This window comes from Diadema antillarum, unplaced genomic scaffold, assembly GCF_040938485.1.
Source record: "Diadema antillarum isolate AM-2024a unplaced genomic scaffold, OU_Dant_1.0 seq00000798_RagTag, whole genome shotgun sequence".
Classification (NCBI taxonomy): Eukaryota; Metazoa; Echinodermata; class Echinoidea; order Diadematoida; family Diadematidae; genus Diadema; species Diadema antillarum.
Genome location: NW_027271682.1, coordinates 2,378,391 through 2,406,010, shown reverse-complemented (window position 1 = coordinate 2,406,010; position 27,620 = coordinate 2,378,391). Strand labels below are relative to the sequence as shown.

Genomic DNA, 27,620 nt, shown 5'->3' with positions numbered 1-27,620 from the left:
AATTTCCACGTCTATCTCAGCAGGCATGACTGTGTTGGAGAAAATTACGGGTATTTTGCTTGGGCGCCTGTCAGATTTCCGATTTCAGACTAGTCCCTTCCAAATAAGGCAGGTCGGCAGCCCAGGCCAAGTGTCATGCACGACATCCGCGAGCATACACGACGTCGCACAGCACCGGAATAACAGCTACATCTCTCGCCGCCTATTCCTTAACCACACGAACTCCGAGGACCCGCACGTCATCCTCTAAATACCACATCCAGAATTCCGCTTTGTAAACCGTCGTGCGATTGGTTGAGAGTGCGTCACGTGGTCTTTCCACCCTTCCCAGTTAAGGTTTTTCGACAAACTTCTTCCTACTTTTCAGGGTTTACGAGCGCGCGCTCCCTATGCTGCTACGTGCGCACGAACTGTCCGTCTGTTGCGCTGCGAGACTAAAAAATAAAACTGAGTAATTCTGACTGTATACTGAAAGGCATCTTACAGGGAGTCTGCCTCACTTGGCCGGTTAGCCCTCTCCACATTCCCACCGAGCGAAAAGGTCTGTTCCCTGGCTCTTTCAAGCTTGGATCGGACGTTGTAACTTCGCAGTCTTTGGACGTGCTCCTGTTTGCTTGCTCTTTTCGTTTCTTGCGTCAGACGTGGTAACACCCCATCCAACACTATGGATACCATCAAGAAGAAGATGTTGGCTCTCAAGTCCGAGAAGGAAGTAGCCTTGGATGCCAAGGAGGTGGCGGAGAATGAGTTGAGAGCCAGCAAAGAGCGCGAGGAGCAGGTAAGATGTTTCCAATTTTACCAAATATTGCATCATGAAAAAGTGATGCTTATCACTTTGGAGAGACCTCAGAAACCTACCAATAGTCAAGCGCATTAGTTATTACAGTCCTAGGAATGACATTGTAAAAAGCACGATCCAATGGCGTATCGAAAGAGTGCATCATTATCATTATGTGTTTTGTTTTTCTATAATGCGCGCATGCGCACATTAGCATGTTGTCATGTCTTGCAAACGAATGGACTGAAATTGAAACGTCTTTGAATTTCAGGCACACATATTTTATTTTATTTTTTTCATTGACATCTCTAATGCAGTATCATTGTTTGATCGGCGGATTTATCGAAACTTATATTTACGTTGGATAAATATCCGTATTGGGGAAATGAATACTCAACTTGAAAGACTTATCGTATGGTTGCCCATCAGTCCAACCAATGACCTTACTTGTTCGACGACGTTTAAACAAAAACAACAAAGTGATAGGGACTATATCTGGATATCCTTACTTATAATAGTCTTTTTTTGCTTTACTTGCTGATAACATTCTAATAGTATGATAAACTCGTTTATATATGTCTCTAACGTGAATGTCTCACATTCAATAAATCTTCATGTGGGTGGCTCATCGCAGATGGGTTTTACTGAACAGTTTATGCGTGCCAGTACGTGGCGGCCATCAACCTCTGAACGATGAAAAGACAGAGGACAGGCTGAAGAAGGAAAAAAAGAAAAGAAGAAGAACAGAACCTCACATCGATGGCTCACAGCGTAACTACTGGCAACCGTTCGGTTGACGTATTTCTACCGTCTGTACTGCACACAATACCTAATCTCGGGGAATTTATCAGTGGAAGCTGTATAACTAAGCTCTCAAACTGGATCTAAGCAGTGATTTTGCACAGTCGTCTGGTACGTCACGAGTATGGGAGCGACAGCAGAGGGTGACATTGAATCACTAGTGCTCAGTCATGAACCTGAGCTCAAAATGGCCACCGCCTTTACCTCCGTGCCCCTGGACAATATCAACAACACAGGGATGGCGAACTCTGCGAGAAGCGGAAATCAAACCGACTGGACGTTTATAATCTCACAATCTGAGGAAGAGACTTCTATTGCACATGCAATTGTACTTTCAAGTTAGATAGCAGCATTTCGCGTCGCTCATCCTCTTGTTTCCTTTCCGGAGAAGCGTCATTACTTTTTCTCAAGGCTATTTTTTTAAATTTGTCTATTCAATATTTCCCCTGTCGAAAGAGAGCGCGATGGCCGAAGAAATTCTCATACCACTCATTTCCAACTTTCAGCACGATAACTCGGACGGGGTGGCAACACATACACAGCGACCCCTACAGGAGGACAGTGCACAAGCGCCGTCCGTCACGCTCGCACTCATCGACGTACTGCGCATGGCCAGCTCCGCTTGCGCATTCCACACGTGCATTCCACATTCCTTGCCCTTTTAACACCATCGGTCTACGGCTCCATACTGCAGTGTATGTACAGCAGCCTCTACCTCGTATCAATTGTACGGAATTGTATGTGAACAATTTCTCAGTCTTGGTATACAAAAACTTACAAAATACACAGAGAATAGGAAGAACAATTTCATAAGATTGTCCTTGGGGAAATCATAATTAACTTTGACTATAGGCCGTCAGCACATAAGCTGCAACAGCTACAGTACAGTCTTATCATATTCAATGATTCACTGTCTGCTGATGACGTCACTCCTCTCTCTCTCTCATCTTTAGGTTCTGGCATCTCTCTGCAGCTGATTGATTTATTTTTTAAGCCATCTTATGTCCACGTCTTTATGCTATCGTATAGGCCTACTACTAATATATTACCATTTATCAAGCACACACATGCATGGAAATAATCATAGAAGTGTCCATTCAACTACAAGAATACTTCAGTATTGTAAGGTCCAACCATTACACTATTTCCGGAAATCTAAAGCTGTTGTCCTTAACTTTCAAACCTCATGTTTAGGTGCTTATCAATAGATAAAGTGAATGAAACGAACTTTGCTTCGGGGACACCAGAAAGGCGTTGAGGTGTTCGCGTAGAGGTATTCGCTTTAAGACTGGTTGTCAAAAGTTTACAACGACATTTATCTGACAGGAAACTGAGAAAGAATGCCAATTTCTCTCCGACAAAGGACCATATTATTTTACCTTCTTCGTGGTGGTATGCCGATATTTTCCGAAGGGGAAAAAACCCCCAACACACATATAAATTTTTCTCATTTCTTTCCGTCAAATGATTGCCTGGCACCATGATTTTGCCAGTAGTAGTTTTCTTCCCCCCCCCCCCCATTTTTTTTTCTACCGTCGAGAACTGTCTTCAGACATGCCATTCCTGCTCCGGCGTCTTTTTCTTCTACATTCCACCGAAGTTCGATATCCCCTGAAGTTTTTAAGCATTTTTTTTTTGTCTTGCTCCTGAGGTCGATCCGCTGCGAACGAAATTCCTGTTTCCTCAAGTTCTTGTTATTGTGTTGTTATAATCTCACTTCTTCTTTTTCTTTTTCTTTTTTTTTTGGCCGCTGCATGTCACGTCTGTCTGTGATCCGGTGGGATTTATAAAGCAGACGAGTGGCTGAAAGGAAATCTGAAGATGAAATGACATTTAATTCTGGCGAACCAAGTGATATGATTACATTCCGTCGCGACTTGAGAGCCAGACCACCAACTGTACCACAGTGCCCCTCCTTCCGGCTGGTGAGGTTGCCACGTCTGTCCCCATTTAGTCATTTCAACCTGCAATGTTCATAGCATCATCTGGCATTAATCATATCCTTGCAAAATCATTGTGTAAACCTCAGTAAATATCTCGTGTCTTGCCTCACTGTAACATATTCTTCTTCCGCTTTATCAAAAATCGACCCAAAACGCATAGGTTGAGAGGAAGAAGCCAAATATCCCACTGTTTGATTATGATACTATTAGCTCCATGATTTAAACATCTCGGATCGGAAACACTATAAAGGTGATAGACTTTAAGATAAATCGAATGAAGTCATGACATTATTTTAGTGACCATTGCTAGAGAGATGTGCTGTATTGTTATTATGATTTACGCGATGACTGCATCTGTCATTCAATACATTTTCGCGGCCTGAAGCGTACATTCTTGACATCAGTATTCGAATTCCCGGGGTCATCCCACTATAGACCGACACCCACGAGTCATATACAGCCCGCGAGTTCGACATTGAAAACAGGTCCATGAGTCATACAGCTCACGAGTCATACAGCCCATGAGTTCGACACTGGGTAAAAACAGCCCACGAGTTCGACAGATACAACACGGCGCGTAATGTGTCGGTCTCGTGGGCCTTGTTGGCTTTAGAGTCGAACTCATGGGCCGTATGACTTGTGAGCTGTATGACTTGTGGGCTGTATGACTCGTGGATGTCGGTCTCGTGACGTGCACCCAAATTCCCATGGCAGCAAATTTAATCTTCATCTTTCCAACCACATTTTCGAATTTTCAAGAAACCAGATGACCGATCTGTCATGAATAAAAGTCACTTTTATGGTTACAAAGTGTCGGTTGCTTTTACTTTCATTCCCAATCAACACAGCTCATTAGTTGTCAGAATGGGATAACGACTCTTGTTGTAAGGCTGCTTGAATCGCGAGACCATCGAAAACCTCACAGGGAGGTGGGATATCACCTTGACAATGGTCTGTACCTAGACCGGGTCAGCTCTCGAAGGCTTATTCCTGTGATAGAAATCAGATTAGATGCTCCACTATTTTTCAAAAAGTTATATCATGGATGGAACAAAAGGAAAAAAGAGAGGACATTTTAGGCCTGATTTTCAAGTCAATGTCAAAGGAATATTTTTTTTTTAAAGAGTCACAACATATTTTGAGCAGTAATGAGATTAAAAAGCCGAAATTTGGCTAATTAGGATATAATCTTTGTGCAGCGACGGAGGGAAAATAAATTATCCAAAACCAGATATTGCAACAATAGAGCTTTGCAGAAGATTATGCGAAGACGGCGTTCTAATTATCTGTTTGCTTGTGTGTCTATTTGTATGTATGTCTGTATGTATGTATGTTTGTTTCCATATCCTTTTATATACTTTGAATATTCCCCCCCCCCCCTTGGGGAAGGGGGATACTGCCCCCTATACACTTCAATCCTCTCTACCATAATACCATGTCATATCAATAATAATAATGTAAAATGGCCCCAGCAAGAGCGCAATGTTTATGAGGCAAAACAATTACTATCACCCTGCGTGACGTAACAGTATGAACCCATGTTATCAAATCTATCATCACAACGTTGACAGCACATAACTGAAGGAATCGCAGACAAGCACACAGCACATCACTCATTATCATAATCCTCACACAACAATGATGATGTCTGCGTCGAAACATTTCCAATCGCATGCATGTATAATTCGTCATGCCGTCAGGGAGGATTTCCGCGGGAAAGTGGGACTGAAATGAGACTGCATCCGACACATTTTGAGGAAATCAAGATGAAAGCTGAGACCATATCTGCCTATATCATTTCAACATTATTATCTGCAAGATTTTCTGCAAATACTGCCGACTTATCGCCCAAGCCCGATGAAATCCAGATTATCAGCCGGAGATCTGTCTGTATATCCGCGATGTGGTGTCTGCATGTAACCCGTCTATAGAGCCAATTGCATGATTATTGCCTGAGCCAAGACAAACTTCAAATTCTTGCTATAAGAACCTTTAATCCAAAGAAAAAAAAATCCCCCTCGAAGTCGCAATAAAATAAAAGAAATCGCAGGAAAGAAAAAAAAAAAAGGTATCATTGCCAAGAGGAGAGAAAATATCAGACGGCTTAATGAGTCTCGCCATATACATTCTGAAAACATTCCATTATCAAAAGTCATCCTTTGCGGTCCAACAAACAAACAAACAAACAAACAAAAAGAAAAACCCACGTTATACACTTTGAATTCAAGGTCAGGTTATCTCGATCGTCGTAAGATGACAATAATAGGAGAAGAACGCACACTTCAGGACAATGTGACCATCTGTATGAATATACGAGGACGGCAAAAATGTGTCACTGTCATACTTATTTGCTCCATTTTAACTTTTGAAGCATAGTTGTTGGTTTTTTGTTTTTGTTTGCTTGTTTAGATGTCTGAAACGGGATTGTATGTGTGACCTTTAACTCTTTCCGTTGGTAGATGACATACACCTATGATTTTTTAGTTCCATTCAAGATTTGTCTGGCGTAAACTTCGTTAATTTTCATTGTACTTTGTTGTTACATTCAGAAGCCATCTGATGACTGGCACTCTGGATTTGTTGACCGAGTGTCATTTTTCCTCCTGTTTTGTGAACCATCAAGTTTTTTTTAAAGTCAAATCTTTTAGAAAAATCCACAACCTTAATACATGAAGATGGTTAGCTTGACGAAACCCAAGTGACTGTGTGAATTAACATGTGCTCTTTCCGCTCTCCAATAGTTGTTGTATTTCTCATATTTTTGGTGATATAGTCAAAGTTAAGACATTATCAGAAGGTTACAAGTGTTTTTATCCTGCCTCAAACGGTACAAGTGGAAATTCCCTGTAAAAATGTGCAGCGAGAAAACACGAGATCTGAGCTATAGTAATTAACAATGTAAGACTTTCCATGATACTAGAAGAACCTGCTGTTTGAGCGACATCATATTGACTTCTTTTTTCCTTTTTCCCTTTTTCGTTCTACATAAACAGCTGAGCGACACCATCAAGGAGAGGGATGACCGAATCAAGCAGGTCGAACTCGAGCTCGACACGGCCACCGACAAGCTGACGGAGACCAAGTCTGCGCTCGAAGAAGCAACCAAGGCACAGAGCGTGGTGAGTACTCTCTCCGCTGCCTTTTTAGTCCCCTGACCCTAACCCTTCCTCTGATCCCTGAACCTATCCTTAACCCTAAACCAAACTATATCCCTAAACCTAACCTCAATCTTTACTCTAACCTTTTCACTAACCAGTATATAATTAAGTCGTGATAAGGTGAATTGTCCTCGGGGGATGATCACCCTGATACGATCTTAGAATTCTCTCGCGACCACGTACAGGTCTCAAAATCATAATTATATCATTGTTGTTGTTGTTTACTATCCCCTATGCCTGCTGGTTGTGGCATGGTTGAACTTGAAGAAGCAATGTGTTGTTTAAGAACATTTTAGGCTCATAAGTATGGTTGTTTGTGTATCTTGTATCTTGTATGTGTATTCAAGTGTGGATGTGTCTGTGTTTGTGTGTGTGTATGTGTGTGTGCGGGTATTTTTGTGTTGTTACTGTTTGTATTTGTAAAGCTGGAATGGAGGAGAAGAAACCATATAAGCAAAGGTAGCGAGCAAAGATTCGTTTTACTACAAAGGACACCTGTGCAATACCTGCGAACTAGTATTTTTATGCCTCCGCCACGAAGTGTCGCCGGAGGCATTATGTTTTCGGGTTGTCCGTCCGTCCGACCGTCCGTCCTTCCGTCTGTCCGTCCGTCCTTCCGTCCGTAATGTTGTTTTGTGGACAGCGTATATCTAAAAAACTGTTACAGGTATCCTAATGGAACTTGGCACGTATATGTATTAGTGGGCAAAAATGTGCCTATCAACTTTAAGGCGCACACGCTGATGGTCAAAGGTCAAAAGGTCAAGGTCAAATGCTCAAAATGTCACTAATTCCCCTATATCTGTGCAATGCCTGGAGGTATTTTCTTAAAACTTGGTGTATACATGAACTACCAAATAAAGATTCCCCAGAGAGAGCTTTGGGTCATGAGGTCAAAGGTCAAGGGTCAAAGGTCAAGTGAAAATGTAAAAATTTCACATTTTTCTCCATATCTCACAAATATTTCAAGGTATCTCCATGGAACTTAGTATTTATGCATGTACTGACTGGCAGTGATCATGTAGGGACTTTAGGAGTCATGGGTCAAAGGTCAGGGGGTGAAAGGTCAAGGTCAACCGATCAAAATGTCAATATTTCTGTCTTATCTATGCAATGCCTGCAGGGTTTTTTCTTGAAACTTTAGTGTATGCATATATATATTACCAAATACAGATTCTCTAGGAAGATTCTTGCCTAAAGGTCAAAGGTCAAAATGTCAAATGTCAAGTGAAAGTGCTAAATTTCACTTTTTCTTTAAACTTATAAAAGGGTCAAAAGTTGGGTTCAAAAATCCTCAAATCCCCAAATACCTGCACTCTTAGACAGTATAGCCATTCATCCAAATAAATCTTGTTCAAGGATAGTGAACACTCAATGCATTTGTGACAAACCTGTCATTTTAATATTTTGCCAGTTATGTGAAGCTGTTTTGTCACACATTGTCAAGACATTGTGCTATAGACCTATTCGGAGAACAATGCATTATGGCGGAAGCATACTCTCTAAAAAAAAATCGAGTGAAAATATTCACTCCTAAAAGAGTGAATACAAAAAAGAGTGAATTTAAAGTGAAATTGGAGTGAATTTTGAGTGAAAATGTTCAGTTTCACTCGTTTCAGAGTGACCTCAGGGATCACTCCAAAATCTTCGAGTGATCCCTGAGGTCACTCCAAAATGAGTGAAAATGAACATTTTCACTCAAAATTCACTCCAATTTCACTCTAAATTCACTCTTGTTGGTATTCACTCTTTTAGGAGTGAATATTTTCACTCGATTTTTTTTTAGAGAGTACCAGTCGCTATAGCGACATTTCTAGTCTCATCTAATTCTTGTTTTTTTTTTCCTTATTTCGTTCAATTTTAGTTTGTCCCCCCTTTTAAAGGGAGAGTATTGCGCGATTTTCTATTCTATACTCAGCTTGGTACATGTGAGAAGGACCAAGGTGCGCATCGCAGATCTCAAACATATCACCACAAAGGCCATCCCCTGGTTGTTTTTGTTGTTGTTTTTTTCTGCCGTACAGGTTGATCATGTTGATCGATGCGGAACTGTCGCTGATATTATAGCATGTTCCGTGTCCAAAGATCGACGTTAGCGGTATGACTGAACTTTGTTTTAATTCGCCTCCCTGTTGGGGTGATTCCTTTCATTTTAGTCATCTATCGTCATAGAATTAGATCAATAAGGGTAACAAAACACGAAGGTTGCCATGTAATAATGAGCGCATTGTGACCCATTAAAATCGGAAATGTCACCTGCCATTGTTAGCGATGACATCCGGTTGTGCATGCGTTTGTGGTCACGGACTGAACACCCTTTTTGTTCTGTTGCGGTTCACTTGCGGCAGATAAGGAATTTACCAGCAGAAAGACTTGTAGTACACTTAATAGTATACACTAAATGACACTATAATGTCGAATAACAAATGTCTGATTCATTTCAAATTCACGTCTCCCATTCCTAGAAATGAAATAGTCGGTGACTTTTTTTTTCCATAGGCCGTCTGTATATCTGTCTGTCTGTCTGTCTGTCTCGGCCACTCTCTCATGCATGTCATTCAGTAATCTTTCTCAGAGCTGTTTTCTTTATAAATAGTACAAATAGATTGAGAAATATAGGTATAAAATTATACACACACGCACACAAATACGTATATATTTATATAGACCAATTCGGTATTGGTACTTTTTTGAATGATAATTTGAGGTAAATTTTTGATAAGAGATTGAGATAAGAGATTGAGGCTTCAAGTATGCCCAACAAAAGATAATTTATACACTGACATAGTGACGCACCTGGCTCATTGTCTTCCTCCATGCACAAGTTGCAAAAAAAAAAATCAAAGCAAAACCCAAACAATATATAGGAAGATAGAAGTTTCATCAAAAGTAAGTAAAGACGTGATAAGATTTGTGGAATTTTGTAAGTTTCATTTTTTTTTTGCTGATTAGTAACATCAGCCTCTACCACATCATTTTCTTGATGTTACAATTATTTCTATAATATGCAAATTAGAAGGGGTGCTGATGCCGTCACACCTTGCCAGTCTCCTATTGGTAAATACATGATTGTTTGAATACAAAAGTCTCTGGTAAATGTTAGATATGATCTTCTGAGTCACGACAGGTCATGGCCTGTTTTTCATAGTACTTTGCTAGAACAATATTACGATGTTGGTTTTTTTTTTGGTATTGTTTTGTTTGTTGTTGTTTTTTGTGTCTTTTGATGAATACTATACTTTCGATGTAGAGTAATAAATATCCCAGTGGGAGAAAAAAAAAGTTTCTGGTGATTGATTAGCAACTACCAAGATGTCAAGCTGTTAGTCAAGACAACGCAAGACAACGCAAGACAACATACAACATACTGAACGCAACACAACACAACAAGATGCAACACCACACAACAATGATAATAGTGATTATCTATCGTCTAAAAAATAGAAAAAGAAAAGGAAATTAACTTCTTGAAAAAAGTTTGATTATCCATATAAACTGGAACTTCTTTCGAGAAAATAATTTTGTTCTGATTTTCGATGTCTAGATGATCAATTATTGTCATTGTTGTCAGCATCATTATTTTTGTCATCATTATCGTAATCAATTTCATTGTCATTACTTCTGCGAAAAGATTCGTTTCACGTCTATATAGTGTATGTTAATGATCTATCATATAATACTGCATAATATTATATTTCTTTATCCTCTGCTTGCTAACTTACTGTGTTTGAGACTGAAAAAGGTCATGCATAGTACCGAATGTTCCTCGAAGCAATATCATGTGGTTAAAAGTATTTATCGTTCAAATTTAGCTATGAATGCATACGTCGTCTTTGGAATTAAGGTTGCGTGGTTTGCACTCATATTGCATTATACTCTGAGAGACAATACACCATGACGTTGACCAATTACTTAAAATTATGCGAGTTACGATGATGGACTCGCAATTGAAATGCTACCTCAGCTACGGCTTGTTCGTGTTTTTTTTTTCCTTGCACGTAATGGAATAAGGTAATGATAGCTGTTGGTTGTTTTGATGACTTATTCATCAGTTCAGACAAACAGTGGACTCGTGATGACCCTAGACAATCCAAGCCGTGGATTCACCTTACAATTATTTCCTGTAAATAATGGGATTGTAAGCACCGTTCCGCTTGGATACACTCCTAAGACGTCGGGCTAGGACGCACAACGTCTCCGGACCTTCTGAACTGGGACAGCAACCGATACCTGCACCGATTATCGTTCGGCCAGCTCGGCACACCCAGATACTACGTCACACCGCCGTATATGGAATGACATGCCTGGAATGTCAGGCTGTGCGCTCGAGTGAGTGCACTCCCTCCGCTGAACAGTGACACGCGCGGGATGACTTTCGACGATAGTTCTCTTGTGTTCATGACTTCTACCACTTCTACACGTGCTGGATTCAAGCCTTCCTGTAGGCGTACGGATTAACAACCACAGATAATTGCAACGGTGTCTTCAATTCATTTCTGGATTATCTTTGTGTCAAGTGGAAACGTGACTGTCACGATGAGTTCCTTACAGCGTCGATACCTCGGTAACCACTTGAACTCTCCGTGCGCGCTCTCAGATCTCTTTGGCATTTGACATAGATATTTTGTGGCTCTTCGCCATAATGCTTGCGCGTACGTGCACACACACACGCACGCACGCACCTTCATGCTGCGAAAGGCCGTGCAACATAAGCAAAAGTGAAGTGCATCATTATTTGCAGACGGACAGCTTTCACGTTTATGCTTATTTGACATTCCAATGAGGCACACTCATTCGATAGTCTTACTTTGTCACTCCATGGTCTTCTTTAGACCTTTCAGAGTGTTGTGGAATATCAAACCTCCATAGGCGTAAATCATGCATCGTTATTTCGTTCATTCTTCATTAACATCTATAAGATTTATGTAATTGTCATACAAGGCGCTCACCTATTTCAGAAACTTATACGATGATTCTCTAGCTAGAATTGCTAATTAGAAATAGATTGTACTTCACCATAATTTATTGAATGTTCATGTGCATCGTTTTAAAGTCTATGTATATTCATTATTTCCTCGAGTGTTTTTGTTTATTTGCTCGGTTGTCTAGGGATATGATAGGTTCTTTGGCGAAAATTGATATCTTTCATGACAGTGCTTGTCAGTCTGTTCCTTTCCTAACACAGGCACACACACTTTTTTTAAAGAGGCATTCCAGACGATTTCCATAATTTCACATCATGTAGTCCATAAATCGGCAGATCCGTATAGATTTGTGGAATTTATTGTGGTCATTGAGCAGAGAAACCAATACTCTGAAAATTTTAAACAAATTACACTAAACAGTGCTGATGACATAGGAGCCTCACATACATTATATCAAAAATGTATAGCAGTGTAATTCATTATAATACCATTTGCTTGACAAGTTCACCTGTGTAGAATCTATGCATGCCAACTTCTTTTGTTCTGCTTCCTTGAGCCCCAACTCATGCATTCTTATGGTGAGGCTGCAGGTCGTCATCCTTGTTCATTTCAAATTTTGAAAACATTCTTATTCCTCATCCCAATCACTATAGATTCTGAAACTCTGTACTCAGTATAACTAATTTATAGGTGTTTAAATCTTAAAGTCTGAAAATCATCCGGAGGTCTCCTTTAAGTTAAACACACACACACATGTCACACACACGCACACACACACACACAAAGAGGAAGCATAAACTCAATACAATAATGTAATAATGATAATGATAATGAATAACATTTATATAGCGCTTAATACTGATGTTTCTAAGCGCATCAAATCGGGGAAAAATAATATATATAACGTAAAAACAAAATACAGCATTATGTACATATTATGATAACGACAGCAACAACAACAACAGCAAAATTAAGGTTGTGTAAACAGATGAGTTTTCAACAATGACTTAAACCTATCAACATTTTCAGCGTTACGAATATAAAAAGGGAGTTCATTCCAAAGAAGTGGGGAAATAACTGAAAAGGCCCTATCACCATAACGTGTACAGGTGCGGGGACCACGTGATAATTGGAGAGCGGAGGAAGAACGAAGAGAACGGGTTGAAGTGGAGGAGCGGAAGGAAATTAAATCTTTAAGATAAGATGGGGCAAGATTATTACATATCTTGTAAACAATAAGGAGGATTTTAAAAGTGATACGTTGATGGATGGGGAGCCAGTGGAGGGATCGGAAAACTGGAGTAATGTGGTCAGATCTTTTTGTAAGGGTCACAAGCCTAGCAGCTGTATTTTGAATTCTTTGAAGTGGTGCAGTACTTGAAGCAGGGAGACCAACAAGAAGGGAATTGCAGTAGTCAAGATGAGAGGAAACAAATGCGTGAATGAGACGTTCCGTGGAAGACTGATCCAATAATTTACGTATTTTACCAATTTTACAAATACCCCAAGCAGCAGAACGACATGAATTCTTAATATGTTGTTGAAAGTTCAGATGCTTATCTACAATAACTCCGAGATCTCTGACGGACTGAGAGATGGGGATAGTACTATCTTCAAAGGAAAATTCTGTTAGAGAGCTACCCCGCCTGAACTGAGAATGAACATATAAAAATTCCGATTTAACACAATTCAATTTCAAATAATTATCGTGAGACCATTGCTTGATATCATCAACGCATCTACTAAGCTTGCAGAGTGCTTCGACTTGGGTATTTGGTTGTATGATTATGTAGATTTGAGTATCGTCGGCATACATAACATGTAAAATATCGTTATGAGAGTTGATTACTGAAGACAGAGGGGCTGTGTATAGAAGAAATAGTAAAGGACCAACCACAGACCCCTGGGGGACACCATGTCTAAGAGGGAACGACTGAGAAAATGCACCGTTCACAGTAACCATCTGGTGGCGGTCGTGTAAGTAAGATGCAATCCATCTCAAGACTGTTCCCGTTAGACCAAAATTAGTCTCCAATCTGTTAAGGAGAATTTCATGATTGATAGTATCAAACGCAGCAGAATAATCTAAAAGCAGAAGAGCAACTTCATGGCCTTTGTCTACTGCTAAGAGGAGGTCATTGAGTACCTTCAATAAGGCGGTTTCGGTGGAGTGGAAGTGCCTGTAGGCAGACTGATTACTAGGAAACAACTGGTGTTCATCAAGATGATCTCTGAGTTGGCGAGCAACCACTTTCTCAAGAACTTTACCAAGAAAAGACAGATTAACAATGGGGCGAAAATTATTCAAATCATTACGGTCTAAGCTGGGTTTCTTTAGAAAGGGCAATATGAGCGACCTTTTGAAGTGCTTAGGAACTACGCCTGATGACAACGAGAGATTCAGAATGTGAGTTATTGCAGGAAGAAATTCATCCAGACACTCTTTTAGTAGCCATGTGGGGAGAGGATCAAGAGAACAAGACTTGGACGGAAGAGAATTGATGAGACGTTTCATTTGTGACTCAGTGATTAAACCAAACTCAGAAAATACACACTCAGTGTTTATATTTATGCGAGAGGAATTAGAGAGAGAGATTTCAGGAGACACCGGGAATGAAGATGCAATGGTACTAATCTTGTTGTCGAAAAACTCAGCAAACTGATTGGCAAGTGCAGGATTTGAAGTATGGTCAGGAAGAGAAGAATCTGGATGTGCAATTGTGAGTCTTTTGATGATGTTGAAAAGTTGTTTGGTGTCTGCAGCAGCAATCTCCTCTCTTAGGTGCCTTGACTTGGCGTCGGCAAGGTGGCTGTAGTAGGACTCACACTCTTGCCGATACAGCTCTCTGTCAATGCAAAGACCAGACTTGATCATGCGGCGCTCTGCACGGCGTCTACGCTTCTTAGCCTCCTTCACAAGCTACTAAGCCACTAGCCAGTTATGATGGAGTCATGCACTGGCATAATTTCCTACTTGAATGGATGCAAAGGATCATTGATTTTATCAGCAGGTTGCTGTCCATAAAAATTGTCTGAAAATGAAATAGCAAAGCAACTTTGTTTTACTGCCTTCTAATAAAGAAAATACTCACTTCAATAGACTCATTGAAGGGCAGCAATTTTCAGTATTTGCAATACCCTTTCCATTAATACCCTACAAGTGCATTCAGTAAAATGTGCAGCCAGAATGAAAATCTTACACGTCTACACGCAACACGTGCCTTAAATCGTGCATCGTGACTTCATTCATTCTTCTTGTAAGATTTTTGTTTGTCGTCCAAAAGGAGCGCCTATCTCAGAAACAATGATAATTCTCTGGCTGGATCATTTGCAATATCAAGTAATAAAATATACACCTTGAATAATTACATGTCCGAGGTGCATTGTTTGAAGTCTATGAATATTGTTTTAGCTTACACTCTTTCCATTAATACTCTTTTTAATTGTAGTTAGTAATTAATGTACGGCCAAAAGAAAAATCTTTTAACACGTCGATAGGGGCCTACATGTGCCTAGAATATGCCCCGTTTTACATCTTTCCACGCATACATGCTGCACGTATAACAGTACACCCATGGATACTTCACGATTATGGACGCCTGCACAATGCATCATATTCGTATTTCTTCCATTTGTCTTGCATTCTTCAAATCCCAGTGGCAAAGTTTGGGGAACCAACATTCATTTCCAAAGAAACGGGCAGTATTTTGTTTAGAATGTATTCGATTTGGTAACTTTCTATTACTTGGTCATGTAATTGTAACGAATTATTATCAAAACTTGCCAAAGAATGTGTGCTATGGAATACATACAGAAAAAAAAAAACAGGCTTGTGGGATTCCTGTACACATCCCGGATACACATCTGTGATAATTAAGCTATGATTTTATCATCATTGTCTGAAACTTAAATATCACGATTGAATTTCTATAGCGATGTCTTGTGCAAACCATATATTTTGCACTTATGTTTTCGTGTGTGTACACGAATATGAAGACAATGAACGCCTCAAAGATTGTAGTAACTTATGCAATCATTTCTCAAAGTTGAGCTCCAGCTTTACGGTGTACCTTTGTGTATCTTACAAGCGAACGAGCAGACAAAAATATAACAATTTTTAAAATGAGATAGGGCATAATTACGATCGGCGGAGAAATCATTATGAGGCAGCAACATGTCAGATCGAAATGGGTCAGAAAAAATTAAGACATGTTTTAAATCATGCATTTCCTATAGAAATAGAACATGGCAGAGGAACATTGGAAACTAAATTAAGGCAAAATATCTTTTTGTGCATTTTAATTGCTTACACGAGTTACCGCATCATATACACGATGAAGTAAACATAACCACATGGCATGGCACAGAGTTGAATTGAAAAAAAAAACACGATGCGAAATTGATTACGATTAGCAAATTTCGGAATCGACTTATACTGCGCAACTCGAAACTTGCGTTCTGACCACGTGGCTGTGACGTCACTTGCGTGATATCACCATCGCAATTTCTTTTGATTATATTTGAATCGAATATTTTAGAGACTAATGAGAGCGTACTGGATATAATTTGAGCAGAGTCGAAAAGAAAGTTTCTTGCAATTTAAAATTTTGGAAAATATGTAAGCATTAACTGAATGAGTGGTCTTCTTCAAATGACACGGTAAAGAAAAATCAAAATGACTGGTGCAATTGTTGTCAAATGCGCAAAGTAAACAACATGCTGTTTTTATGACCTGATGCAAAATGTAAACTTTCATACTTTCCATAAGGTCTAGTTTTCCTAAAGCTTTTCTCGTCAAATGACTTTGAGTACGTCATTATTTCGTTCATGATTTCAAGAAAAGTTTGAACTTTTTATCTAATATTGCCAAACTGTATCCTGTTAAGCTTGTCGTTTACAGACGTTTTATTGAATGTTAGCCGCAAAGTAATGGGAGATAAGATGTCAACTAATTGAAAATGAACAAGTGTTCCCAATGACTAGTGATTATGATATTACACAATAAGAAAATATCTGATTAGAATGAGTACATGGGAGTCGTCAAAAAGGTGAACTCACTGAAATTCTCAGTGTGTGCCATAGTTATGATGTCAGGCGATCTTCCGTAGGGAGTAATTAGTAAAGACGTAACAGCACAAAACAAAGAGGACGGAAGAGGGCACACTTCTCTCTGTCTTGGGTATGAACTTCAAATCGCTCCGATACTCAATGGTCATTTGAAATCTGAAATCTAATTGAATTGTATGAAACTATATAAAACAAATGTAGGTTAAACATACTTTAATGCGTTGAAATCATTTATTTAGACAGCAGAAAATCTCCATGAAGCGCCTGAAATTAAATGTCTAAGCACTTCAAGACAGGTATCGATCAAGGAATCGATTATTATCGAGTAACGAGCCCCTACTGTTTCTGTGCGTGTGTGTTGTAGATTGCGTGCGCGATGCGGGATGCGATCGCGCGAAGCGCTTGTCCTGACCCTGCGAATTGAGAAGTGTGCATACTACAAGTGGTTTCCGAAATTGCGCTGAAAGAACGTAATTCGGATATATTTTCTAGGAGAAGGAAGGGAATCGCTGCAGATCGAAATGGATCAGATAAGGAAGAAGGTATCAGCTCTTAGGATCTCGTTGGACGAGGCTACGGAACTCAAACTGTCATTAGAAAAGAAGCTTAATGAGGAACGAGAACGAGCCGAAGTGGTAGGTATAGTGAAGCCATACATCGCATAAATTTGGCGTACAACACATGTATGCAAGTGTCTTGTGTGTGGGATGGGCCAAGCGCCAACGCCTGCACTGCGTGCACCATATACGAGTTATACGTACCGTACCGGTAGTCGGTTCGTGTGATAAGTGGAAATGAATAGTATGCGGGCATGTGTTGCTGATGGACTACATGATAAGATGTAGCAGTCGCCCGTGTTCACCAACTGTCACCCAACCTTCTTAAGTTGAGGGAATAATGATGATGGATGTATTAATAATGTAGAACATTTGTGTTGAACATAGTTTCATTGGTAACTCGAGATTCACCCATTGCTGGCCGTAAAGAAGAGTAGAACATGAACATGATGAAGGCAAGCAAGCACCAGGCCAAGCCCAAGGGAAGAAGGTGTAAACTTGTTAATGTTAGTAAGTTACCATTATATTAGGTGTATGTAGGGTGCTAAAACTAAAAGATCTGGAGAGGTGCAGGTGATGTGATTGTAGGTGATTCTTGCCCTTGTTCTCCTCTCACTAATCACCTAACTCACTGGATCACAGTTGCATTGACATAAATTCTTGCTGGAAGTAGAAGTGCTTTAGATGTTTGTATCGAATGTTGCATTGTTGGAGATTAAATAATTGTGACTTGTTCAAAAATAAATAATTATATATACATGTTTCCCATCTGTTGTTACAACTCATTAGAAAATACCAGCACGCAGCAGCCAGAAACTTTAACACAGTTGAATTATGAATAAATTTGTTAAAAGTCTAATTTTGTTATAGAAGTCTAACGTCAATTACTGACCACTAGGTCGCCACTTGCGTGTATTTCCTATGCACTTCTGGGTTGGCGAACTAACGATAGGCACTGAATTAGTTCGCCGCCCATAGCGCGCCACATATTATTAGCGCCTGTGTTATACACACACTTCAATGTAGGATACATTGTGCATCATAGCGTTTGAAAAACTGTGTTAATCTGCCACCTGAAATCCATTCTAAATCAAAAACATCCTCGCATCAAAAATGGTTTTGTCACCTGTTACATATGGTAAGATACATTTGGATTACAATTATTTGTGTTTTTATGGAGGAAAAAGGTGAGTTAGGAATGTATTTTGAGAGCGATGAAAATCCGTCGCCCCAGCTGATCTCTGATTGCGGTGCGCGTTACATGCGATGTGAATGTCTGGTGACTTTAGGTAGTGGCGACTGAATGGTAATTGATGTTAGTCTATTTATTTAGCCAAAAGTGTAACAACCCATTTTTGCAAATAGGGGTCTATAGAAAATTATACATATGTCATTTGCTCTAACAGTAACGTTAGACCTTTACTCTGAAGATTAGTGAACATTATGAAATAATGTAATGGCAGCAAAATGAGTGTAGAATAAGGATTGAAGATCAATAAAGGTATACTGTAGTTTGGGTAAACTTGGCCCAGTAGGTAGACTCGGCCACTTGTAATGAGAGCACTAGTGGTCGAGTTTACCCGCTAGAGGCTGACTTTACCCATAAATACTGCATACATCTGTACCTAGCATGTCTGTGTTCTATCTGTCAATTGAATAGGAGTAATAGAATTCAGAGCCAGAGGCTTGCAAATTGCAGTTATGTATTTCATAACATGCTCTAAAAACAAATTTGATGCAGATGTTGCAATACTGGTATTGGTAAACCATCACAGTGTCATGATTGCAAGAGTCATCTAGGCTATATATTAGCACTGTTAATCCTGATTTGTTCAAGCATAATGGATTTCACAAGGACCCTGTAGTTCTACTTTTCTTTCTAGGCTTGTTTGATGTAAAGTGAAAGGTATTTTGAACTGTCAAACATGGCTGAAGAGACAAAGAATATTTTGTCTACTGGTTAGTGCATTGAGGTACATGTAACTTATTTCATGATAGTATCCAAAGAAGGTCATCATCTGAAGTTAGTAATTGCAGGGTGCACTTTGTGAGTCATATAAATCACATGTTATCAAGTTTGGAATGAACATCAATTCCTGTAATCATTATTTGCTGATGCCTTTAGGGGCTGCATGGTATGGTACTATTATTAAATCTGTTTGCAATTAAGAAAGTGCACACTATGCAAAATGTGCATACCTATTCCTAATTTCAAGGCTATCAACAGACTCCTCAGAAATTTATTTAGGAAGTTATCAATAAATTGGTAACTGAATGTAAGATTAGACCATGCATTATATAAAACCAGGTTCATGGATATTTTCATTAAAAAGTTAAAAATATTGATCAGCTTCGTAATTTTAGCACATGTGATCAGTATTGTACAATAGTGCATAGGGGATCAAAGAGAAGATGACTGTGTGGTAGTTTTTCATACTACATTTTAAAAGAAGTGAAAGTGTACGGTACTTTCATAACATCCACTTTTGCCAACAATTCTGTACGTAAGCTATATAATGTACCTTGCTCACAAACAGTGTGTGCCGTGAAGATCATTGCACTGTACAATATTTGATATTTACTCTAGGTATTCATAGCCTAATTTGTCTGGAATATTTTCCCTGCTTTTGGTATTACACAGTTGTGTAATGATTGTTATTTTAATTTTTTTAATCTTTTATTTTATTTTGTTAGTGTTATTAATTTTTTTTTTTTTTTTTTTTTATAGTACCATCTGCATAGTCTCTCATATGTGAGATCCCTGCTGGTGGAAATTACATTTATTTCAAGCACACTACATGAATTTGTACTGTAATTACACTGGCAGTTTTCTACCAACGCCAGTATTGACACAGGCGTGTTCTGCTGCAGGAAATAGGAGGTGTGTTTGCCCTCCTAAGTTGCTTCAAATTTCCCTGAATGACCTTTGCCCCCAAACGACAGCAGCAGTCTGATCCACTGATCAAGAGACAGGATTGCAAAACATATCAAGTGTACTTCAGTGATATGTGTTCCAAGGTGTCAATGTAACAGAGCAGCTAACTATTCTGGTTTAATTGTATTTCATATTGAGTCTTCCTTATCTGAAACCAGAGAATACACATGTACATGTATGTTGAAACTGAAAGTGTGATTTAGCTTGCCAGATACAATATGCAGTATTTACATTTTTAAACCAAAATATGTTCAGTGCAGTAGTCCCGTGTTTGAGCCAAAATATTTCATTTGCCAAATTGTTGTTTGTTCTAATTTCTTCGTTTTTATTGTGTATGTATTGTACATCATTAACATAGCATTCTATCAAAAAAGGTCTCTTTGAGTACTACAATTTCTTGTAGTTTGCCATTGCATCAAACTGTTATGAGTTTCTTAACCCATTTATGGGTATTCCCTGGTATTATTGTGTATGCTTTTGCACATTGGCAATGGTCATGCATGAGCCTTTGTGAGCCATGGTAATGGTAATTGTTTTGAAGATATACTGGTACTATAATAGTCTAAATCTGTCCAGTAAGTTGTACATACATGTAGGTTTTTGTTTCTTTGAAGAGTGATGATCGTATCGATATAAAAGTTGACGACTGCAGTCTAGCTTTTGATGGAGTCTCGATTTTTGTTATATAATTGTCATAATTGACGGGAAGGATATCTAGTGACAGAGAAAGCTCTGTGCACAAGGTTTACTTCACTACAACTGGTCCATTGTGTACTCTAAGGTTGACACACACACACACACTGGTAAATAGTCTTGCATTGTGCCAAGTGCAATTTGCCTTGCACAGGCAGGAGGGCCAAGAACTTGATCTAGGGTGCTGTGTCACAATCCACTCTTTGTGCATCTGAACATGAAGTAGAACCAGCTCTGTACCTAGCATCTGTCTTAGTATCTGACTGGTTCAGCACATGAATTTGAAAATAACTACATACAATGTAGCTAAAGCCATGACCAGGAGCATTCTACTGATGGAAGAAGATGGTTAAAAATGTAATGTGTGTCACAGGGAATAATTTTCCAACTCAAATTTGATTAGCAATTTCAGCTGATGAACAATATTTTAAATGTTATCCTGTACACTTCTATGGAAGAAAACTGCTACACAAAAGTTAGTTGTGTAGCAGTGTTGTAAAAATGCATAGCAAATTGCGATGCGATACCAGGAAAATTATTCCCTGTGTCATGACATCATGTGAAGTTCTATATTTTAAGTACATGTAGAGCACAGAAAGAGAAAGGTTGAAAAAGACAAGAGCTTTGCATGATATTTATATTGATATTTGAAATTGTAGTTAAATGGGTCAGAAGATGTCTGACTTCTATCAAGTCATTAAAAAATGTGAACAAAGTGTAATTCCCAAATTTGACCATGCTTGCTCATTCAGGGTCTACATTTTGATTTTTGGTTGTACATTGTGTGTGGCCATGTGGATTTCAATGTGCCTGGAGCCAGCTGCAGGCAGATCCTAATGAACTATGAAGCACAATTTACATCTGTATGAATGATCCACTACAATTGATATGCTTTATTTACAGTGTTCACATGAAAGATGGGAGAATGACAATCATTCCATATGAAATTATAATGTTTACTGGTATAATGTGCTGATATGACTATAAGTACCTACATTGTGTAGTAAATGCGAATGCAATTTGTATACTTCTGACACACACACTGTGTACTGGGTGTGGAAGGTACACTACTGGTACTAGTATCAGTAGGCAGGGAGTAATTAACGGTATGGTTTAACCTGTAAATGGGGGTAAGGTCCTTCATGTACAGTTGTAATGCCAGATCAAGATAACTGTGTGATACTGCTGTGCATGCATTTTTAAATTGGACCCCATATGGTAACTTCTTTCAATCACCTTGGGTGTAAAGTTATCATGGATAGGTTAGAAGCTGTGCCTGACATTTAAGTACTTCACACATTCTCAACACAAATTGTGTTGAAAACTCTCCAGCACTGAAGTTGTCTATTCAGGCATTTGGCAAGCTCTGGCTTGAATATTTGGAGTCTCCAGTTTATGATCTGCATCTGAAGTTCGAGGCAAAAACTAAATGTTCATTGAAAAGAGGCATGGATGATACATGTACACATGTATCTGGCAAAAATTAACTGAATGGGAACTGTGCGTGTTCAAATGTATGTGTTCACTTATCTGTGACTGGATGTCCAATAGACTTGTGTACATAAAACACTTCTTTTTTTTTCATTATGCCTCTTTGATAAAAGTTGTTTCTTCCTACATGAGATCTTGCCAAAGGCTTGCTTTGCACAATGCCTGTAATAATGTAATAATGCCTGTAAATGGTGTTTCAACTCTTGAAATGAACTGAGTATTATGCAGACCGTTGTATGAAATCACTGGTACTAGCTTATTCAAATTCATGATTTTCTTCCGTCGAGGTGTTTTCATTGCAACTGATTGACAAATTGCCCTACATCGACGTTACTTACGTCGATGTAGGGCAATTTGTCAATCAGTTTGGTACTTTGTTGAGTATTTATTTGCATATTGCCTACAGCCAGTGGACCACTTTCAATTCATGAAATGAATCCCAACTTAATAATGCATGTAGGCCTATACATCACTGTTCCAAAAATTTCCCATTATATTTCTACAGCTTGCTGAAGGTTTGTCCAACTTGGTCACAAATGATATATTTTAAACAATCTGAATTTCCAAGCAGATTTTGGCAAGAGAACCTCTATAGCATGTAGCAGGTGAGAAAATATTGTTGACCAGTTTGCAAGGATGAAACACACATGCGGTTCAAATATACCATATTATGAAACTCTGAAGGATGTGTATTAGGAATGATGCAATGTGTATAATGCTGATCATTTGGAAAGCAAAGAATCTCAACAATCCAAGCATGAAGAAGGGAAATAGGGTCAGAAATCAAGAGACAGTAAGCAGGTGATGTGATTGATTGTGTGCTTGGTCGGTCTACATGGACTTCGTATCAAAGGGAGGGAAGGATGAATGACATCCTGGAGAGTGCTTTGAAACATTGATTCTTTCCCCTGTTAGGTGTCTGAGTCTCATCAGACAATGTCATGGTGCTGGCAGTGAACTTGAGCAGGAAGCAACTGAGTCACCATATACGATGCTGAGGATTGTTTTAGCAGCTGACAGCTTTCTGTTTTTTCAGGACAAGGGTGTATGCATAGTAGAGGTTAAACCCAGGGTAACCACAGTATATAAAAGTGTTTACTATAAATTTGCCTGTGGAGTAATTCTCTGAGACGCTAATCGGATGAGGCATATGAATTTGTTTGACCTTAATATATGATGATCTCTCTTATTTCATGTTTATGTGGAACTCACAAAATGATTAATTTGTAATTTATTTATTTTTGTGCAGAACTTAGATGTGCAATGTAATTGGACAACCAGTTGGGGGGGGGGGGGGGGGGGTAGTGATTGTTATGGATTGTATGTGTTCATACATAGGTCTAACTGGTGGACTCAGAGTCAGTGGTCTTTACAAACAGGTTGTCTGGATACCCAGGTGGTCCTTAAGTTGTGGGACTGCATACTTATTTTCAAGGAACCAGTTCAGCCTATTTGACACTATACAGGTTGTACTGTAAACGTACAAATGTTCGTTGTACATTAATTTTGGCACATTTCACGGTACTTTTGGCTGGCACGAATTTCAAAACCCAGTTCTCTGCACAATTTGAATGGGTTGGCAATCGTGCAGCGTGAATTCAAGAACCCGTGAATATGCTTTTGAGTGTGAAAAATTAATCACACGAAAATATAGGTGTTTACAGTAATTACACAGTAAATTGGACCAACAACCCAAACTAATATAAACTTCTATCACCCCAGTCTGCTTTAGATTTGTTTCATAGCCACTGTTAAGATTTCTGTGCAAATCTAGGGTTCCTGGAAAGAACAGATGAACTAAATTAGGCATATGGATGAGGGTATGATGCAGTAAGAGATTCACCAATAACATCAAAAAGCCAGGGGGTCTATGATATAATGGTGCTGTATCCAGGGCTCAAACTATTAAAGAGCATTTTGTCATAAAAAATAGTTTGACTGAAATGTATCATAAATTTCACATTGTGAGCGCAGGATTGTATGCTACAGACACTTTGTTTGTCTAGATAACATGCGTTTGATGGCAAAGAAGTAAGACAGAAATCATGATCTCCCCCCATGGAAACACAGTGGATTTGCAGCCAGACAAATGCTTAAATCAAAGTATTGTCATGTTTTAGTTTTATTTTGTTTGTTTGTTTTTGCTCATGAAGTGACTGTAGAGCATTTGATGCTTGTAGAGTTTGTCAGAGAGAGGGAAGGTGAATCTGAATGCCATGAAGTTCATTTTTGTATACATTTATGGGTGTGTGCATTGTGTGTCTGTATGTGTAGGCTTCGTCATGCAGGAGACAGATGTACAGAGTGGAGGAATTTTGATAATGTGCAATAGCACTGAAATGTTAAGGTGGTGATCATGCACAGGTTTAAAGGGAAAGACTGAAGTGCATTCAAAAGACATCTACAATGTGGAAACTTTTTTTTTACATTCTGCAAGTATTAGCTTAGATTAGATTGTTTTTTCCCTAGTCAACACCAAGCTTTCTTCAAAATATGACCATATATAAAAGATGAATTAGAAAGGAACTCTATTCTCTTCTACTGTTTCATTATTGAAAGTAAGACTTCAGATTCCCTGATTTTCTAATTGTGAACCGTTTGACTAAATGCGGCTATAGTATGCCATGCAAACTGTGTTTTATTTCTCTGCATTGGAATTATTTGAGCAGCATGAGAAAATTAATTTCTATTCTTAAGAAGGTATACAAAGCTAGACATTTCAGATTTTCAGATGTATTTTATCAGATAACAGTGTTGTCATAATGAAAATTGATTTTATACTAAATAATTTGACATTTTAATGTGTGCTCCTCCTTGCCCCCCCCCCCCCCTTCAATGTACAGGCAGAAGCTGAAGTGAAGAACCTAAACAGTAAAATCATCCTCCTTGAAGAAGATAATGGCAAACAAGAAGAGGCACTAGGAGAAACAAGGAAAAAGCTAGAAACCATTGAGGTTGAGGCAGATGAAAACTTAAGGTGAGTCAAGTGATGCATAATTCATAGCTTGTATTTTCCTTGATTGATCTACCAACATTTGTGAAAAGATGGAATAATGTATCTGAAGTTTATCACTGTTCAAGTACTGTGATACTTTTGAATGTGTACAAGTATTATTAGATCTTGTGAGAATGTTTTTGAATCAGTGTGGACCGTCCATTGGTCCAACCATGGAACATTTGGTCTGCCTCTGTCTATGTTAATTTGATATGAGTCATGCCATGAATATGACTCATAGACATGTAGTTCTATTGTACATCAATAATCATTTAAATTGAAAGACACACTATGTTCAGTTGTAAAAAAATACCCAGACAAAGATTTGTAGCCTCGAGTGGTGTTAAGTTATGTGTAGTATAAAACTGACAGAAGTTATTGGGGTTTCTAATCAGTAATTTAGGGGAAGCGATTCTTGACCATGCCTATCACCTGTTTGCAAAACTATTCAAGGTTGATAAATAGAAGGGCAAACAAGCAGGACACAATCATGGCAGGCATTAGCTACACTTGTACCCCACACAAATGTCACCCAGACTTGATGCTTGGCCTACATAGAAAACATGTGACTAATGCTTGCCACTTGAAGTTTATTACTACAATGCTCACCTGTGCAAATTGTACAAGACGTAATGAGTGGCTACTATATAGTGCAAATTTCTGAATGCCTTGTCATGATATACACTAATATTGTTTCACCAATTTTGATTTTCTGTATTTTTTTCTATCTATCAATTAATTTATCTTATTATTATTTTTTTCCTTTTACCGATTATAGACAGTGTACAAAGTTTGTACCTAGTATGCAGTCAGGAAATTTTGTTTAATTTGATTTTGATAGCCTCAGAGTCTCTCATACAGCTGACAATGAAGTGCTGGTAACTTTTTCAAGGCATGGACTAATTTGAATGAATTTTTTAATATAGGAGGCCTACAAATGTATAAAACAAAAACAAAAACACATGTGGCATCAACACAAATGATGAAACTAGTTCAGAGTATTATCTTGAGCCTGAACGCCAATGTAGTACAGTGACAAAAGAAATAGTAATATCTCATCGCCTGGGTGTACATGTATGTAGCTAATGCGGCTTACAGCTTGTATACACCACACGTGTTGGAGATAACCTGAGATTGTGCGTTGCGTGAAGGGAGTGGCCTACTTGCCATCCAACAAACAGCCAACAGTTCTGTATGGGTGGTATAGTGTGTTCTCTGATCGTATGAAGAAGTGAAGATGGCCCCTGTTTGGCTAGCAGTTTACAGTTGGCCTGTCTAATCTTTATGGCATACTATTGTAGTCCCTGTGTGTATGAGGGTTTCATTCAGACAGACCTGATTTGCCTTCCCTCTTTCTACCCACCCTACCCATTATCCATTGAAATCTTTCAGGCAGACCTTGTAGATTTGCACGCATGCACACAATCACACTCAAATGGGAAACGCTGTTCTATTACATTTTGAAGCAAGCAGTGTGTACATATATACAATGTATGTCTCTTTTCCACCATTGATGTTCTGTATAGAACCCCACAAAAGGTAGTATTTGATGTGCAAGGGGATAAAGCAAACATACATCAAAAGAATCTTGGTTAAAGTTCTTTATTTGAGGACCTTGATGATCAGAGGTCATAGGTACTGTATGGATATCCCAAAGACTATCAACTTCAGGAATCAATATACTGCTTCAATTAATACATGTACTTGCCAGTTTATTAATTGAATTTACATTAAGCCGTCCTATTTGAATGAAAGATATTTTTCTGATTTTGATTTCATTTCATCTGTCCATAAATACCAATTTGATTGATATTGATATCTTGTGAAGAATGTTACAATGCTTATTTTCTAAGAATTATTGAGTGTGTGTTTTTAAAGCTATAGTTTTGAAATGAAGTCGGGGAAACTTTCAATTACCGTAGTTTGTGTGTGTGTAAAACTAACTGTGTCTGAGTGTGTAAAACTAATCTCATGGTTTAAATAAAATGTTTTCTTTTATCTGAATGCATAGACATGAAATTGAATTGACTCAGCTTTCAGCAGAATAGAACTTGTTGTTTGACCTGTTAGTGTTGAAAGGTGAAAGGGTAGACTTGGGATGAAGAGTGTCAACTGTTAGTGGAAAGTGAAACTTGATTCTAGCACTCCAGGCCCAGTAAATTTTGGTCTACTGGGTAGTGACCCAGCCTGTAGTTTGCATTCCCCTGTAGCCTGATTGTCAAGATGTATGGTTCATGCTGTATTTTTTTTCCTTAGTTGAGCTGACAAGCCACAAAG

The 27,620-nt window shown here is 38.7% G+C and overlaps 1 protein-coding gene across 5 annotated transcripts in view; it reads left to right on the top strand.

The window, feature by feature from the left end:
- Positions 1-465: 465 nt before the first annotated feature.
- Positions 466-27,620, top strand: part of LOC139739350 (tropomyosin-like) — a 59,095-nt gene continuing 31,940 nt past the window's right edge. For 3 of the 5 annotated variants that reach the window (XM_071649968.1, XM_071649970.1, XM_071649969.1), the window contains exons 1-3: positions 466-778; positions 6,516-6,641; positions 25,192-25,325. In XM_071649968.1, coding sequence (XP_071506069.1) covers positions 665-778; positions 6,516-6,641; positions 25,192-25,325 — 374 coding nt within the window. In that variant the 5' untranslated portion in view covers positions 466-664. Of the gene's footprint in view, positions 779-6,515; positions 6,642-17,083; positions 17,308-25,191; positions 25,326-27,620 lie in introns of those variants that run through there. The other 2 variants (XM_071649967.1, XM_071649971.1) reach the window with 2 other exon arrangements.